The sequence below is a fragment of the Cariama cristata genome, unplaced genomic scaffold (assembly GCF_000690535.1).
Source record: "Cariama cristata isolate BGI_N322 unplaced genomic scaffold, ASM69053v1 scaffold6577, whole genome shotgun sequence".
In the NCBI taxonomy this organism is placed as follows: Eukaryota; Metazoa; Chordata; class Aves; order Cariamiformes; family Cariamidae; genus Cariama; species Cariama cristata.
Window position 1 is genome coordinate 60,208 of NW_009628274.1, and position 15,847 is coordinate 76,054.

At 43.1% G+C, this 15,847-nt stretch overlaps 1 protein-coding gene across 1 annotated transcript; it reads left to right on the top strand.

The window, feature by feature from the left end:
- The first annotated feature begins 5,266 nt into the window (after positions 1 to 5,266).
- On the top strand, positions 5,267 to 12,434 carry LOC104165169 (prokineticin receptor 2). Its single transcript, XM_009704738.1, has 3 exons — positions 5,267 to 5,429; positions 6,940 to 7,616; positions 11,563 to 12,434. Exons 2-3 carry the CDS (start codon positions 7,120 to 7,122, stop codon positions 12,257 to 12,259), a joined length of 1,194 nt encoding a protein of 397 aa, XP_009703040.1. The 5' UTR covers positions 5,267 to 5,429; positions 6,940 to 7,119; the 3' UTR covers positions 12,260 to 12,434.
- The last annotated feature ends 3,413 nt before the right edge of the window (positions 12,435 to 15,847 follow it).

Here is a 15,847-nt window from a genome sequence, read left to right on the forward strand (position 1 = left end):
AGTAATGACAAAGGGAAGTGCTGACAATTTAGCTTAAATTTGAGGCCGTAGTTGTAATGGATGATGGTTAAATTTTTTAAGAAATGCAGCATCCAACTTCTCCTACTTAGGCCTCCAAAGAAGTCGGCAGGTTTTTGGAAAGATGCATCTCCTACTAAGACACTTCAATTAAAAAGCTGCTTCATTTCCAAAAGCATTCTGCAGCTCATAGCACCCACTGAAAGAGAAGACACACTAAGTGTACCTTTGAGTAAGATCCAAAATAAACAAGACTCTTTCTGAAAATGCAAAGGAACGACAAACCTGACTGAGATACAGGACATATTAAACTCCTTTTAGACATTTCTAAATTCAAAGGCTTTTGAATATGGGGTATGAGTAAACCAGTTCTTGAAGAAGAGGCCAAATGCAGACTCCAGATCTGGATCAGAGAGATTAAAATGAGGAATTCGAAGTAGGAGCAATAAGGTTCTATCTGGTGCAGCTAAGAAATATTTAATAGTCTCATACAGAAGACATGAGCTCTACATTACAAAATTTCTTCACCAGCAGGCCAGGAAAGCATGTGTCATAAATTATTTGGGTATATGTAATGCAGCTCAGGAACAGCAGTACAGATTAGACGATAATCCTGAGATCTCTTTCCAAACTGTTGTTCTATATAAGCTATATATTATTTCATCTTCATTCTCTTAGAACAACATGCAGAAATAAAGAAAAACTGTCTTGCCTTCTGCAACTGTAACCCTTGCCTAGTAAGTATTCTTTTGTACAATGGGCACAAAGGATTGAGTTTGAGTCTCCAGTTTTTGAGTTTGAAAAGAAAAAAAACATTCCTGGAAATTCCAAGTAACTGCAGTAACATTTGTTAGAGGTCGATATCAAAACAGAACATTTCAACTGGCTAAACTGATCTTTATCTCCAATTGGCAAAAATTTCCAAGCACTGATCTTTGCTATTCTATATATCTGGCACAGAACAGACAGAACTTACAGTGATGTGGCTTTTCGGGAATCTGTGGAAACGGGTTTGACAGGCTTACTCTAAAATTAAGCAGTCTCTAAGAGCTGACTGGGACTATTGTGACAGGGAAGAGTCTTAGCAGAGAATGAAGCTGGTGAGTGGGGCAAAGGAGGCTGTCTCAGCGATCTTCTGCCTTGCTGCCACAGCAAGGAGATGCACCCTGCCACTGCCCACAGCTGGCATGTGAGTATCCGCCAAGCTATGAGTGTGCCCAGGCAGGATTCAGGGAGAAAAGCACTTAACATTTCCCTTTCAGAGGCCTTCTGCTCAAGAGAGGGTTTGTGGTAACAGGCATTTGCTCTAAGGAAGGCTGAGTTTAAAAAAAAAAACACAAAGCCTAACAAACACATGTGAAAGAAAAGAAAAAAAAAAGTAGTATTTAATAATTAAACAAAACATTGAATGTTTAAAGACTGAAAAGGTTTTTTGGGCATGAAATTCATGTCATAGTACTGTGGCATCAAAACTTGTACACAGCCCCTGGGCTGGTCCCTGCTTCCTACACTGCCCCAAATACTGCCGCTTTTGCTTTAGGTCAGATGGGCTTCTCTAGTAAGGGTGATAAGCGCCAGTTAGGAACATAACCTTCTTACAGCTATTTCTACATATTTCATAGACTATTGTTGAGGGCAGGGCTGTGCTTCTCACCAAAGATTGCCATGGTAAGCTGAGCTGAGCAACGTAAACACCATTTTCTTACACAATCATGAAATGATGAACAAAGATGAAGAAAATAGGAAATACACACCGGATGAGAATTAAAAAGTGAAAAAAAAGAGACAAGCAAAAAGAAAGGAGCTTCTGCTTGAAAGAAAATTGTTGATTGCCCCTGGGTCACCTTGCACATTAAGTGAGGTCTGTGCAGCTCCGCTAAACCTTGTGTCATTCAGCTGTGCGATCTGTCCACAGAAACCTACGCAGCTCTGAAAGGAAAAGACCTTTTGGATGAAAGTGCCACGTCTGCTATTCCAACAGTGCTGACAACCATCTTTGTAGAGTGTCACTATGGTTGCTGACAGCCTGCTCTGCTGCTCCTTCAGAAGCTTTGTCCCTCTTCCTAAGCCAAGAAGTGACACACTCAGTAAGGAAGTAGAAAAAGGTGGCAAGAGGAAAGTAACATGATGACATAATCCATTAATAAAGTCAAAAACCTCTCTGCTCTCTCATTCCCACGACTTTTCCACGGTCCAAGTCACCATTGGAACAGCTGAGTATGGTGGGACTATTCCTGTGTGCACGTTTTTGCCAAGCTCCATCCAAAAGTCACTTTCCTCTAGTACCTCAAGGCATGTTTTCAGGTATTAGGAAAATATACCCAACTCTTTACGTAAGCAAGTCTAGCATCCTCTTGAACATTAATGTCAGTTACACACTCCTAGATGTAGTAAAGCCCCTGAGCTGAATGTCTGGTTGGAATACTGAGCAGAAATACACATGGTTGTAATCCATGTGTGCTGCTACCTTTTGTTTGTTTTTCCAGAAAAACACAGGATGTCTGATGCTTTTGTCACATTTCACCAACTGATTTGTATTAGCAACCTTTGTAAAACTCCTGCTATACTTTATGCAAAGCTTATGTAAGTCCCCTAGGATTAATTACCTCGCTCACAGTCCAATTTATTTAGCAATTAGGAAAAATTAGACAGTAGCTGTTGAGTTTGCTGTTTTGAAATGAAAGCCAGAGTCCCTAGGTCTGTTCCCAGGCTAAATGCTAGTTTTAGAAATTCATTATTTGAAAGTCTCTAAGCAAGTACTTTACATTGCAATCTTTTTTGCATCATTTAGCCTCCCAGTAACTTCCCTGTTCAAACTGTGAGCATACTAATGAAAAAACAAACAAACAAACAGGAATGTAAATTGTTTACATGATAGTTTTCAGTATCAACTCTTCTTTCTCAGCCTGAATTTGTCACGCTGGTAACACTGGTCTCAGGAAATTGTGATGCCATGCTAAATGTTGTGCCACCGTCGGGGAACCACCAATAAATGCTGTCAAGGAGAAGCCTTGTCCTATGCAGAAGTCCAACACCAGAATCATGTGCTCTCTATAGAATAATGGCGACTTTGAAATACAGTGTAATGGAGTGTAAACCTGTGATAAATGGATGTCATACAGGCTGTGGGGAAGGATCTCTCGGTGTCTGCAAGCCTCCCAGTGCCCTGTTCCCAGGAAGAGGAGACCTGTAGGCTGCAAAGCCCCTGGGCTGAGCAATGCTGGGACAACAAAAATCCCAGCTGTGCGCAGAAAGACGGCCGCCCCAGGGAGCTGCTCTTTCAGCACATTTACACCAGAAGTCACAAGAGACAATGGTTTTTGAAGGCAGCCTTTGGCACTTCTTACACAGCGTCTGCAGCTGGGAAATCATCCTGCATTTACCCCACGGCTTTAGAGTCCTTCCAGTACCGGCCCAGCCCTTGCTGTAGCGGGGTAGGTTACCCTGACAGTTATTGAGGCTCTAGACCCACCTTTCAACTTTCACTCTGCCCATTTGGCTGTAAGGGCAGCTCTCAGGACCATTGGATTCATTGTCTATTCAACGACTTCTATTCAACAACTACGAAACACTGCCTTGCACAGTACATGCAAATCCCATCATTTCACAATATTACTAGTATTTTCCGAGAAACAGCTTGACAGATATAGCACAATTACTTGGGGCACGGTAGATGAACAACTGCTGTACAGAAGCTATGTACCGAGCATGAAGTGCAGATCTGGAGGGGCTGTAGTTACCAGGGCTCCAATGCCAGCTTGCCTTGAGTCAGTGGGGATAGACACTTCTGCAGCAGCTGAGGTTTTGGCCTAAAGAAATATACATATTTGGGTATCATGTTGCTTCATTAACTCACTAGATAACTTAATGTGAGACAGCTGAACAAAGTCTTAAAGAGATCATGTGTGTTCCTAATGAAAAGCTTGCGAGAGCTCCCTTTAGTTTACTCACTTCTCTTAAGGGCTGTCTAAGGTTTATGTGGCCCATTTTAGGAATCTGTTAGATGTGGTTCTGATGTACACCATAAGTTCTCTCTGCCTCTCCCTATACTTGCTATATTTACATTTTTTTCTGACAGAATTTAACAAGTGGACTGTATCTGATTTCCTCATTGTTCAGTTGGTTGCACCCTTTCAGGATATTAAAAATCCCTTAATGGCTTTTCACTTATTACACTGACTGTTAAAAATAAAGTCAAGCAAAGTATTTGCTGTGAAATTCTGAATGCTGTCCACTGGCTCCAGAGAGTGGGGACTCTTTGGGCTTCCACAAGTTTTCTGGAAGAAATGTCACATTAGTGGCCTTTGTACCCCAGCCACATTTCAGAAACATTAACAGGTTTCTTTCCTTATCTCCTTCTTCCAGAGATAAGCACCCACTAGCTCATGAAAGCCGAGTCTTGTGAGTGTGCATCGTAGGGGACATATTTCAAGTTTTCTGCAAACCTTCTACACTCTTCATGACTTTCTACAGCTTCCTACAGTCTTATCTGCGGGGGACTATGCAATGTGTCCCAACTATGCATCTTGGAAAACGCCAACTAATGTGAGTAAGACCGGAGGTGCAGAAGAGGACAGGGGATCTGCTGTGCATTTCCTTTCCTTCTGGAGATTTGGGAAGCAAGAGAACTGCTCCCTGGGGTGCGAGTGCTTCAGAGAAACAAGAAGGCAGCATGAACAAAGGACACCTAGTCCTTAAGGATTCACTGCCACTTCTCTGCTCTGAGTAATTCCCTGAGAGGGCAAGGAAAGCTGTCGGGGGTCCTCTGATTTACGAAAAAAAAATACGGCTATTCAACGTTTGACCTTCCTTCTGCAGGAGCTGCCACAGCTGCAGTTCTGAAGACAATAGCCGGGGAGAGATCCACGGAGAAAGGTCCCTGGGAAAGTAGTTCATCTTCCTTCCTCCACCTCCTCTCCACTGGAAGGTTTGTATTTTGCTTCTGTGTCACATTAGGTGTAGGTGGTTGCTGCCCAGCGCAGGCAAAACTCAAAGAGCAAGTGCAGACCGGGGTTTTACACCTTCCATGCTCAGACTTGGTAACACACCCGCTCCATCAATTCGATGCATTCAGGGGGTTTAAAGCAGGGGGGAAAAAAAAAAAAAAAAAAAGGGCTGTGCTCTATTGTCTCTGCATTGCACTGCCTCTTTAAAATCAGAAATGCATGGACAGCTTCAAGGTGCCTCCCACTGAGAAAAGGCTTTAGATGCATGCACAGAGACAGCGGAGCCATCCTCCCCTGAGCAGCAGGGCAAACCTGCTTGGGAGAGAAATGATCATTCAGCAAAGTCCTCTGGCTGCTTTCAGTGATCCTCTCTCTGCTCAGGGACAGCAGCATCTTTGCAGGGGAGAAACCTGGAGGCTATCCCCAGGGAGCCTGAGACCTCCAAGAAGATGAGAGCAACTGCAGGTACAGTTAGCTGATAGTGTTGTATCAGTTTGTGGATGGCTGTGTTGTCTGTATTTTTTTTAAAGCTCTCTCTTGGTATTTTGCAGGGAAACCCGTCTGAATCAGATACTGCACCTTGCTTTGACCAACATGCAGATTTTGTATCCAAGTATTTAGTACTTCTCTTAAATGAATGTTCATGTTTCCAGGCAGCTGTCTCGTAAAGCAGTCAATTGTTTGAACTGTTATTTAGTTTCAGGCTTTGGCTTTCTGTTATTCTGTTGTTCTGCAACTCTCAGTTTGAAAAGCAACGTGGAGACAGAAGTTGTACCAGAGAGTTTCTCTCAGAAATTTGTGAAGTGTTGGTACATCAGGGGCTGAGGGTGGTTCCAGGGAAAGAAGGGGGCAACAGCTCCACTATGCAGATTGTCCTTTGTAGCCATGATGGACATTGTTCAATAGCATCTGACACCCTGGGGACCTACTGCCTCAATGCAGAAAATGTGGTAATGCCCCGGTTCTCTTCTGGGATGGGGTGGGACTGTCCTGACAGTTGGGAATCTGGTGGGAGGATTCCCAGATGTGGCATGGGAAGATGCAAGAAGACAGCCCTCTCAGCATTTTGATACAGACTAGAGGCAAAATTAGGGAGTAGATTACATTTTTTTTTTTCCCCAGTGTTGAAAATAAATCAATTTTTAACATTTGGTACAACTGGCTGTACAAAGAGGGGAGCCTGCTTCTCCCCATCTTCAAAAATTCAAGGCACTTTGTCTTGCTTAAGGAAGATTTTCCCTTTCACCTCAAGAGCCTGTTTGTGGAAGCACTCTCCCTGTGAACGGCAGATTTGCCTTCACAGCAAAGCCCTACAAAACTGGTTCATGGGACAAAATCTTGTCTATGCAAATTAGCAGAGCTCCACTGGTTTGAGAGAAGCAATAATGGATTATGCTGGCTGAAAATTTGGTCCCCCTACTCAGTTAATAGCTGCCAAAAGGAAAGTGCTGGCTTCACTATTTTCTTGAGTCTTGGCAACTCTTACTTAATTAAGAAACGTATTCAGAAGCCAGGATATCAGTTTTCTTTTCATTCTCATCTACCACATCACTCTGAGACATCTAGCATAAAGCGAAAACTTTGTCCAAAAGGCACTTCAGATACTTTTCAGCAAATTGAGGGGTCATCTCATTTCAGTTTTTTTACCTTGCACAGGAATGACAGCACTGTGGGCTTGAAGGCTAGCGGAGGTTTAAACTGGAGTTTACACTCCTCCTATATTGTCATTTCACTGTGTGCTGAAAACAAAATTTCGTCATTGGTAAATAAAACTGCTGGGTGTAACAACCACCGTATTATGCAACTCGAGAGATTTTATGCTAACAGAAGCATCCTTTCACAGGGTATTTCTTCCCACTGTGCACAGCCAGCAATAGAGCTGTGGGGCAATAAGGTGGCTATTGCTTTCCCTCAAGCACAGTATTTTTGCTGTAATTTCCTCTCAGTAAATGTTTTCCTCTTTTTGTTCCCACAGAAAGAGATAAATGAGGCTGGTGCTCTATAATCTCACCGGGACAAAGACAAGGTGACTTGCTGCTCAGAAAGAGACTTTGGATGAGGTCTCTCACCTGCCGCTGTCGTGCCCTGCCACACTGGGCAATTCTAACACGAAACCAAGGGTCAGCCGAGCCACACGTGTCAAAAGACAACAGACATGGCCATGGAGCAAGCTGCACATAACCCAAATGCTACTGCCAACCTCAACTTTGCTGCAATCTACAATCTCCACGATGGGGATTTAACCTCCTTGCGAAACTTCTCCTTCCCTTTCAATTTCAGTTACAGCGACTACGACCTGCCACTGGACAGTGAAGACGACATGACCAAAACCCGCACCTTCTTTGCAGCCAAGATTGTGATCGGGGTGGCTCTGGTTGGCATCATGCTGGTCTGTGGCATCGGCAACTTCATCTTCATTGCTGCTCTCGCCCGCTACAAGAAGCTGCGAAACCTCACCAACCTGCTGATTGCCAACCTGGCCATCTCGGACTTCATTGTGGCCATTGTGTGCTGCCCCTTCGAGATGGACTACTATGTGGTGCGGCAGCTGTCCTGGGAGCATGGCCACGTCCTCTGTGCCTCAGTCAACTACCTACGGACCGTCTCCCTCTATGTTTCTACCAACGCTCTCCTGGCTATAGCTGTTGATAGGTAAGTGGGGTGCTATGACTGCACAAGGAGATGGGCAGAGCTTCTGAAGCTGGCTCTCCAGGTTTCTAGGTTTTTAACATCTCAGCTGTTCTGCACGATTTGCTGATGTCCAGGTAGGTACTACACTGACCTGGGCATCTTGTTTCACTAAAATTTAATCACATGAGGTCATGACATTACTCTGGAGAAAACTCAGCGGAAATATCTTGATTGAACTTTTCAGGTGAAAATAATGTTGATTTATTAAAACGATTTTTTTCTCATAAAAATATGCTTGATTCAAGTGTAGGAGGGAGAAAGGAAAAGAGGAGAAAGAGAGAGACAAGTCAGAAACACCCCAAGATAAGGGTGTTCATCAGCACTATATAATTCTGATCCAAGCCATAAATCCCTAAGGAACCTTCACTACTGGCCTACACAGCTTTTCTGAGTATAACCTTTTCTATAAACAGTGAAGTAAATACTTTTCTGTGAGAGAAACAGCTGAGTGGTGACACAGAATTTGACAGGTGAGTTTCCACCAGGGTTATTGCCTTACAGGGTATTTCTTTCTCCCTCTAAGGTATTTTTCCCAGCATTTGTTTTGATGTAAAACACAGTAAAAGACAAGACTTAGGGCTAGCCTGCAAAATGGAATTCTTATTCTCTGTTGTGCTGTACTGAGAAAACCCAACAAACATTAAATTAACCACTTGATAGCACTGAGGTCTTAGCTGGATGCTCCAACCCAGAAGCGGATGCTCCATGAGTGTGGTGAGCACTCTCCTCTCCATTAAAATACTCTCCTCTCATACCCTCCTCTCTCTTTACACACCTCTCTGAGGATGGCACAGTGCAAGCCAGGAAAGACTACAGGTCATTTATGGCACCTGTATTTACGGTACTGCCCAGAAAATAGTAAAATGCTACACCAACCCAGTTTAGCCAAGATTTTCCTACAGCCTTCATAATGGGATAAGCAGAACATAATGATATCCACCTGCCATACTACCTGCTTTATGCTGCAGTCCTGAGGTATTTCTATGCCTGCCTCTCACTCCAGGAATTTTAACATTATAATTTAATTGTATCCTTTCTTATGACTCCTATTCTCTTAGCCTCGTGCACCATGGACTCTGACGGATGCAGGCGCTGAGGATCAGCTTCATGCTGACATAAATCTGACACGATTGACTCACAGGAGGCCATCACAGCAAGTCATCTTTTGTGTACAAACACAATATATATCTCTGTATACCCTCTCCATATACACGCTCTATGATTCCTACCCCTGTCCTTTTTTTTCCAATTTCTCTCGTGTGTCATTTTATGCTGTAGTCTAATGTTGCATAGTTTTTGGTACCTGATCCAAAAGACAGCTCAGGAGCCGTTAACCCTGCTGATGATTGTACAGATACAGCTTGTGCACGGCTGATTCAGCTGTTATTGACGTCAACTGCAGTCGGTGGAAAGACTCTGGGGATGTTAAGAGATGTTTTGCCTGGTGGGGGGGCAAAGGACAATCAGCTCCTATGAAACAAATCCTTAACAAGTGTCTAACAAGATAACATTTGAACACCAGCTGAGGACTCAGGGTTAAGCTTCTAAACACTATCATGTATGCATTACCATTTTCTATTACTTATCTTTTTCAACTTCTAAAAAATTTTCTTGGAAAGCTCTGCTAGTGCATCCCAGGTTGATGAAGTAACACAGGTCATTGAGCCCTTATGCCTGCTAAGAAATCTGAAGATTTCTAGCATATCTCCCCACGCATCTTTAAACACAATCCTGGAAATGATTAATCACTTAAGCTTGTTGTAAGAACATACTGTTTTGGTTTCACTGCCTTTTTTTTGTGAGCTTTTGACTTGGTAAACAGACATAAATCTTGTTCATTTAACAATCAACAATTCCATGTTGGTTATGTCATGTGGGTTGTTGATTTCAGTCTCTAAAAAGAATAGACTCCTAACAGAAGTCTTCCCATGTTTAGATCATTTTAAAGGGCTCACCTGTATAGAGAGATAAGTCGGTCCCACAGGATTTCCCTCAGGTAGGACTCTTTCATCTTCCTTGATGTCTATTCACAGGAAACGTAGGAATTTCACATATTTAAGGCCACATCTACACTAGAAAATAATGCAATGTGAAAGGAGAGGATCTTAAAAGCAACAGTTCGTGCTAAGATTCCAATGTCCATGCTGTAAATATTTGGGGGGATTTAGCTTTAGCTGGGTCCCCTGGACTGAACGCCCATGGGCACTTAGTGTGTTTTATGTACCCTTTTGGAGCACATCTTCCAGAGCAGTTTCATCGGAACTCAGTTCATGTGCTCCAGGACCACCCCACAGTAACAGCCCAAGCGTGGTAAGCAATGACAATTGGAAAATCCACTACAAAAGCTCCCTCCTGACTCTCTTGTAACATTTACCCCATCCAGCCGAAGGTTCTGCTGAGCGGATATGCATACTTATGAATGCATACACATACATTATCCCACAACCTTGTTTCCACAGGACCTGATCTAAAAATATCCATTTATCAGCTCCACAATGAGGCTGACTAATTCTGCTGTCCCTTGACATCTAGCCTGCACTATTGAGAGTGATGAACAATTCATCTGCTTCCAAGATCTGGCTGATGAAAAGCACCACTGACTTTCCGTTTCATTTTAGAATGAATATATCCTGTGGATGCTATCTATGTATAGAATATATACAGATAGAAAAGCCTCTGAATGAATGAAAAAATCCACTTTTTGGAACAATCCTTTGTGTTAAATACAATTGTACTGGGAGCTCTGAAAAAATCTCCTTTTAGCAGAAATATCCTGATCTTTCTGGGACAGTGTAATCTAACGTAAGCTCTTCTTATATCTATAGCTTCTTAAAAAATCAACCCCCCCAAACTCCAACCAAACAAAAAACCCCAGAATGAATGCCATTTGGTCCTAGCCCCTTTTTAACTGAATTGAGGGCAATTGAAGGATCTTGCAAGTAATGTACTTCCATTTCTCCACACTTCTTTGTGAAACACTGCAATGCACTCCTTATGGCTGTAAAGCTGCAAGGTGTAAGTACCTAACTTAAGTTTTATGGTTTGGCATATTACTTAACACAGCATATTCAAGATTAATTAGCAATAGTCACCTCCAGCAGACAAAACAAAAATTTGCATGTGCAGAAAATGGATACACAATCCTTTGTTGGTGGTTTGAAAACATGCTTACCTGTAACCATTCATTAGCGTCAGATTCACCTCTTTGCACTCCATGGAATAACCAAGAAAATAATAAACACACTGTTACGTATATTTGACCTCTGCCTAGGGAAAACATTTTCCTGCTTCTACGTGTTGTCTTTTTACCTGCACCTGACTAGGTGTATATCACTGCATGTTTTAAACTCTCACTTGAACACATGCTGTCCAGCCGAGAACTTCCAGATGCTATATCGTGGCACGTCCTGGATACGACATCACCCGCGTATTGTGCTAGGTCCTGCAAACGTTATTTGTCAGTAATAGAAATAGTCCCTCTCTTTCTCCTCTTCCCATCTTTCTGTAACTCCCAGACATGTAACCCCTGTTAAAAAGGAAAAGTTTGTGATACAAAATTGCAACTTTTTCAGTTTGATCTTGTTAACAGGTAGGTGTTCAAGACTGAGGTCTTAAACCACCCTCAGATATCCTAAGGTACGCTCAGATTTTCAGATTATCAAGTACCCACTGTCCTAACAAACCCTTCAACCACTCGCTCCAGAGTTTCTGCCTAGAGTTAGGAACTCAGCTCTAGGCTGCTGCTCCTGAAAATTTTCTTAACTCTCCTCACAGACAAATTTGTCAGGCTCTCTCCTAAAGAATGACAGCAAGTCCCTTCTGCCTAATTCTGTGCACCTGTATTTTGAAGCGTGTTCTGACTAACAGTGTTTTCAGACTTCATTTTGAATGCATTTGTCTGTTCTAGGTATCTGGCCATTGTTCACCCACTGAAACCACGCATGAATTATCAAACAGCAACTTTCCTAATCGCCCTGGTCTGGATCGTCTCCATACTTGTAGCTATCCCATCTGCATACTTTGCTACTGAAACAGTGTTATTTATAGTGAAAAACCAGCAGAAAATTTTCTGTGGTCAAATCTGGCCAGTTGACCAGCAGATGTACTACAAGTCATACTTCCTCTTCATCTTCGGCATTGAATTTGTTGCACCTGTGATTACGATGACCTTGTGTTATGCCAGGATCTCTCGGGAGCTTTGGTTTAAAACCGTACCAGGATTTCAGACAGAACAGATCAGAAAGAGGCTTCGATGCAGAAGAAAAACTGTCATGGTACTGATGTGCATCCTGACTGCCTATGTTCTCTGCTGGGCACCTTTCTATGGCTTCACAATTGTCCGTGACTTTTTCCCCACCATCTTTGTGAAAGAGAAGCATTATCTTACTGCTTTTTACATAGTTGAATGCATTGCTATGAGTAACAGCATGATAAACACCATGTGTTTTGTAACTGTAAAAAATAACACCATGAAGTATTTCAAGAAGATCATGTTGCTCAGATGGAGATCCACATATAATGGAAGCAAATCTAGCACAGATTTAGACCTGAGAACAAGTGCAATGCCAGTCACAGAGGAAGTAGACTGCATAAAACTGAAATAAATGTTCTGCAGTTCTAATCTCACATATTTTGGAGAGAGAGAAAAGAGGAAATAATGCCTCCTCAGAAGCTTCTCCCTCATTTGTGCGAATACCCTCCAATGGTGAGAGCCCTTGAAAAGCAGCCTGCTATGTATTTCCACCAGAACTCTTCACTGGACTGCTGTATAATCCCGTAACTCAGACTGATGCTGGGCTTCAGTTCACCCCTCTGTAAACTTGGGATGTAGACACTCATTGTAGAGTTGTTTAAGATGAACAAAAAAGTCTATGAATGCATTAAAGCATATTATAATGATAGAAGAGTTGATTGCTGATCCTAGCAATGATGCCTCTTTGTTTCTTCTTAAGATAAATCTCTTTAACCCCTTTGAGCTTATCATTCATACAGTTAAGCTACTTGGTGTCCTTTTCCTTCTGCTCACAAGAGGAAGGATGGCAAAAGCCCATTTTGCTTCATGTCACTCTTTATCCTCTCAGTTTACCCCTCATGATGAAGCTCCTTGAAGTCTAGAGACCACCAGCTTTCTATCGTGCAATGTGCAGCATGCTCTTACGACAGGCACATTCTCTACAAAGCTAAATACTGCTTAACTGTCTAGTGAAAACCTCAAGTCTCTGCCTGTGACACCTTGTTTAAGAATATTTTATTGAATTCCACTCTGTAGTTCTATGTACAGTGTTACTGTTTACTATGTATTTGGAAATGGCACAGCTACATATTGAAGGGACCTGTTCCCTTCTCTCGCCTCCAGGCACCTTATGGCCAGCTTCTGCTGCCTTGAGTCACTGAGCTTGTCACAGAATCAATGACAAAATCGTAGGGGTGGGGAACATCATCTCCAGATTGTCTAGTCCACCCCTCTGCTCAAGCAGGGTCAGCTAGAACGGGTTGCCCAGCATTGTGTTCAGCTGGGCTTTGACTGACTCCAGGGATGGAGACTCCACAGCCTCCCTGGACCACCTGTGCCAGCGTGCAATAGCCCTCGCAGTAAAAAAGTGTTTTCTTACGTTCAGACGGAATTTCACATGTTTCAACTTGTTTTTCAGTGGGACCCATATAAAACTATGTTAGTGGGAAAAAATCCACCCTGCTGAACCAGGCCTAGACATCCTACCAAGTCTGTGTACACCTTCAAAATAAAGGACAAGTAGGCTCAAAACAGCACAGAGATCTTTCTGTAAGCAATGGAGAGAGATTCAAGGCTTCAGCAAGTCAGTCACTGGTTGAGTTGAGTAGCTCATTGTCTGGTCGTAGGTGAGGCAACAACTCAAGATGAATTCTGCGTTGCCTCCCCCAGTGCTGTTCATACTATTCTGATTTTGTGCAACTCCAGAACAGGTGTTTCTTAACTGATAATCGTGATAAAGCAGGTGACAGTAGCAGTAATACCTACTCATTTAAACTACACATATGATATCATGGACTTTTGTGTATTGAAATCAAGTCTTTTCTATTGTGATGACAAATGCTTCCTGTTTTAAAGTATGTGGTCCTGCCTACTTTTGGAGTAAATGGCTTTTGTAAATAATTTGTCTATTTGTGAATTTAAAGTGAGCAGCAAATCCTGCTAATAAAACAGTAAACATGGAATCAATATCAGCATTGTGAGTTATTTTTAGTGTTTTTTCCTTAGCCATAATTTTCCTACACAAGTGACTAATGTGAATTATCTGATTTCTGCTAAAGAAAAACTACGAGGCTGACCAATTAAATTTAATGACAAAAGGATATTCAAATCCATTGAAGTGCTCAAATCCTCTCGTCATTAGCTGCTCTTAAAAAACACACATTGGAGACGATCTCATCATTTGCTGTTAGGCAAAACAATTACTGAAATCATTCTTCAAAATGACATTTTTGAATAGGGGTAAGTACTAAATCCATTTGTTTCCCAGCCTGCCAAAGAAATTTAAAGGACCAGAGAGCTGCAGCATTTCATCATCAAGAGGCTTAATCTTGTAATTTCTCCTGAAATCTCATGGTTTCTTCTGAAACTATGCACCCATATTTACCTCCTGAAACCTGTACTAGTTATTGGGATTAGCTAGCAATACTACCTGGTACTTGAGTGTCCTGATACTCCTTCCACCTATTTTTCCTAGACTTTTCTTGATGCAACAAAGCCAAACAACTGACGATTTTCCACACCTGGAAATCTACCTCAGGCTGCATTATTAAAAAAATAGCAAGCTCAACCCCAACCAAGCCATCTAGTACAAAGCAAAATTTGGGCGAAAGAACTTTAAAATTCTGGAAATCACTATGAGAGCTCCAAAAGAGCTCTTCTGATCCGGCCTGCCCAGTGTGCTCAGACACCACCACATCCCTGTCCGTGCGAAGGGCAGTAAAGCAGTAGCTGCCACAGTCCCTACTGCAGATTTAGGTTTTAGGGTCCACGACATTGCCTTATTTTGCCGTTTTAGGTTTTCCCAGCAGCAAAGCAGTGTTTCAGTCTGAACCACTGGATAAGGCAGCAGAAAAAGCTGTGCTTTGCCCTCAACTGCATTTGTTTGTGAGCAGCATACCCAGAAAGCAGGGATTCTCACTGAGGAAGGGTGACGGTCCCCTATTCCCTGATCAGAGCAGCCAAGCAGCCACATTGCCCTTAGCCTGTGTCTGCACCAACTCCAAACACCCCAAAACCGGTCACAGGGTTTATTTTCAGGGACCAATGTCTGCTCCTAAACCAAGCTCCAGCAACCACAGGCCCTGGGGCAGCGAGCCTTGCATGGGGACAGAAACCCCACGGAGATTTTTTGTCCCCACAGAACTCATGTTGTCTAGGGAGTGACAGGGTATGGCCCCATCCATCAGCTAGGGCCTGCCCGCCACCTATGACTACACATAAATGGAGAATTAAAATAACTCTTAAAGTCACCTAAAAACTTCCTTTAAGTGCAAAAGTGTGCAGCAGGGACAGGCTCTGACCCGAGTGGCTCCCTGGGGCATGGGGGAGCAGGTAGGCCACGGTTCAACCAGAGTTGCCGAGGGAGGGGGCCAGACCCCACACTCTTGATAGCTTAACTGAGTTGTGCAGGGGAAAAAGAAATAAAGGCTTTTTTGTACCCACACAACTCAGGCTGGGGAGTGTGGGTGCCAACGGGTACTCCAGAGATGGGTGATCCCTTGGGTCCCTGTCAGGTGGGGGCTACCCTGTTGCCTCCTGCCTGACCCCTCCCTGCAGAAACACTTTTTCACCCACACTGAATGGCAACATTTAGTGAGGGAATTGAATATGGACTGCACCTACGTGGAGCTCTGCTTGCAAGAGCCATGCTTAAACAAAGAAAGAAAAGCACGAGCTGGGAAGAAGGCAGCATTTGTCGTGGAGGAGAAGCAGCCCGTTCCAGCACAAGCTCTTACCCACCGGAAGGCAGTAAAAACTGCACTGAAACCTCCATGGCCATTAGCTGCCCACTATGGAGTGGCACAGCAGCTATAAGGACTTCATCAGGCAGGAACTGTGGGATGTGTCAAGGATGAGGAGTGGGTGGGCATGAGGCATCCTCCTGAGAGCTGTTAGCAGGGCTTAGATAACCATGCAGTGAATAAACCAGATGCCACCATGTCTCAGTTGTGGCTTGATC

Bases quoted from the DNA above. Each gene is read 5' to 3' on its own strand.
- LOC104165169 (XM_009704738.1), top strand. From the start codon at position 7,120: ATGGCCATGGAGCAAGCTGCACATAACCCAAATGCTACTGCCAACCTC. The intron at 7,617-11,562 runs GTAAGTGGGGTG...TGTCTGTTCTAG, and splicing joins CTGGCTATAGCTGTTGATAG to GTATCTGGCCATTGTTCACC.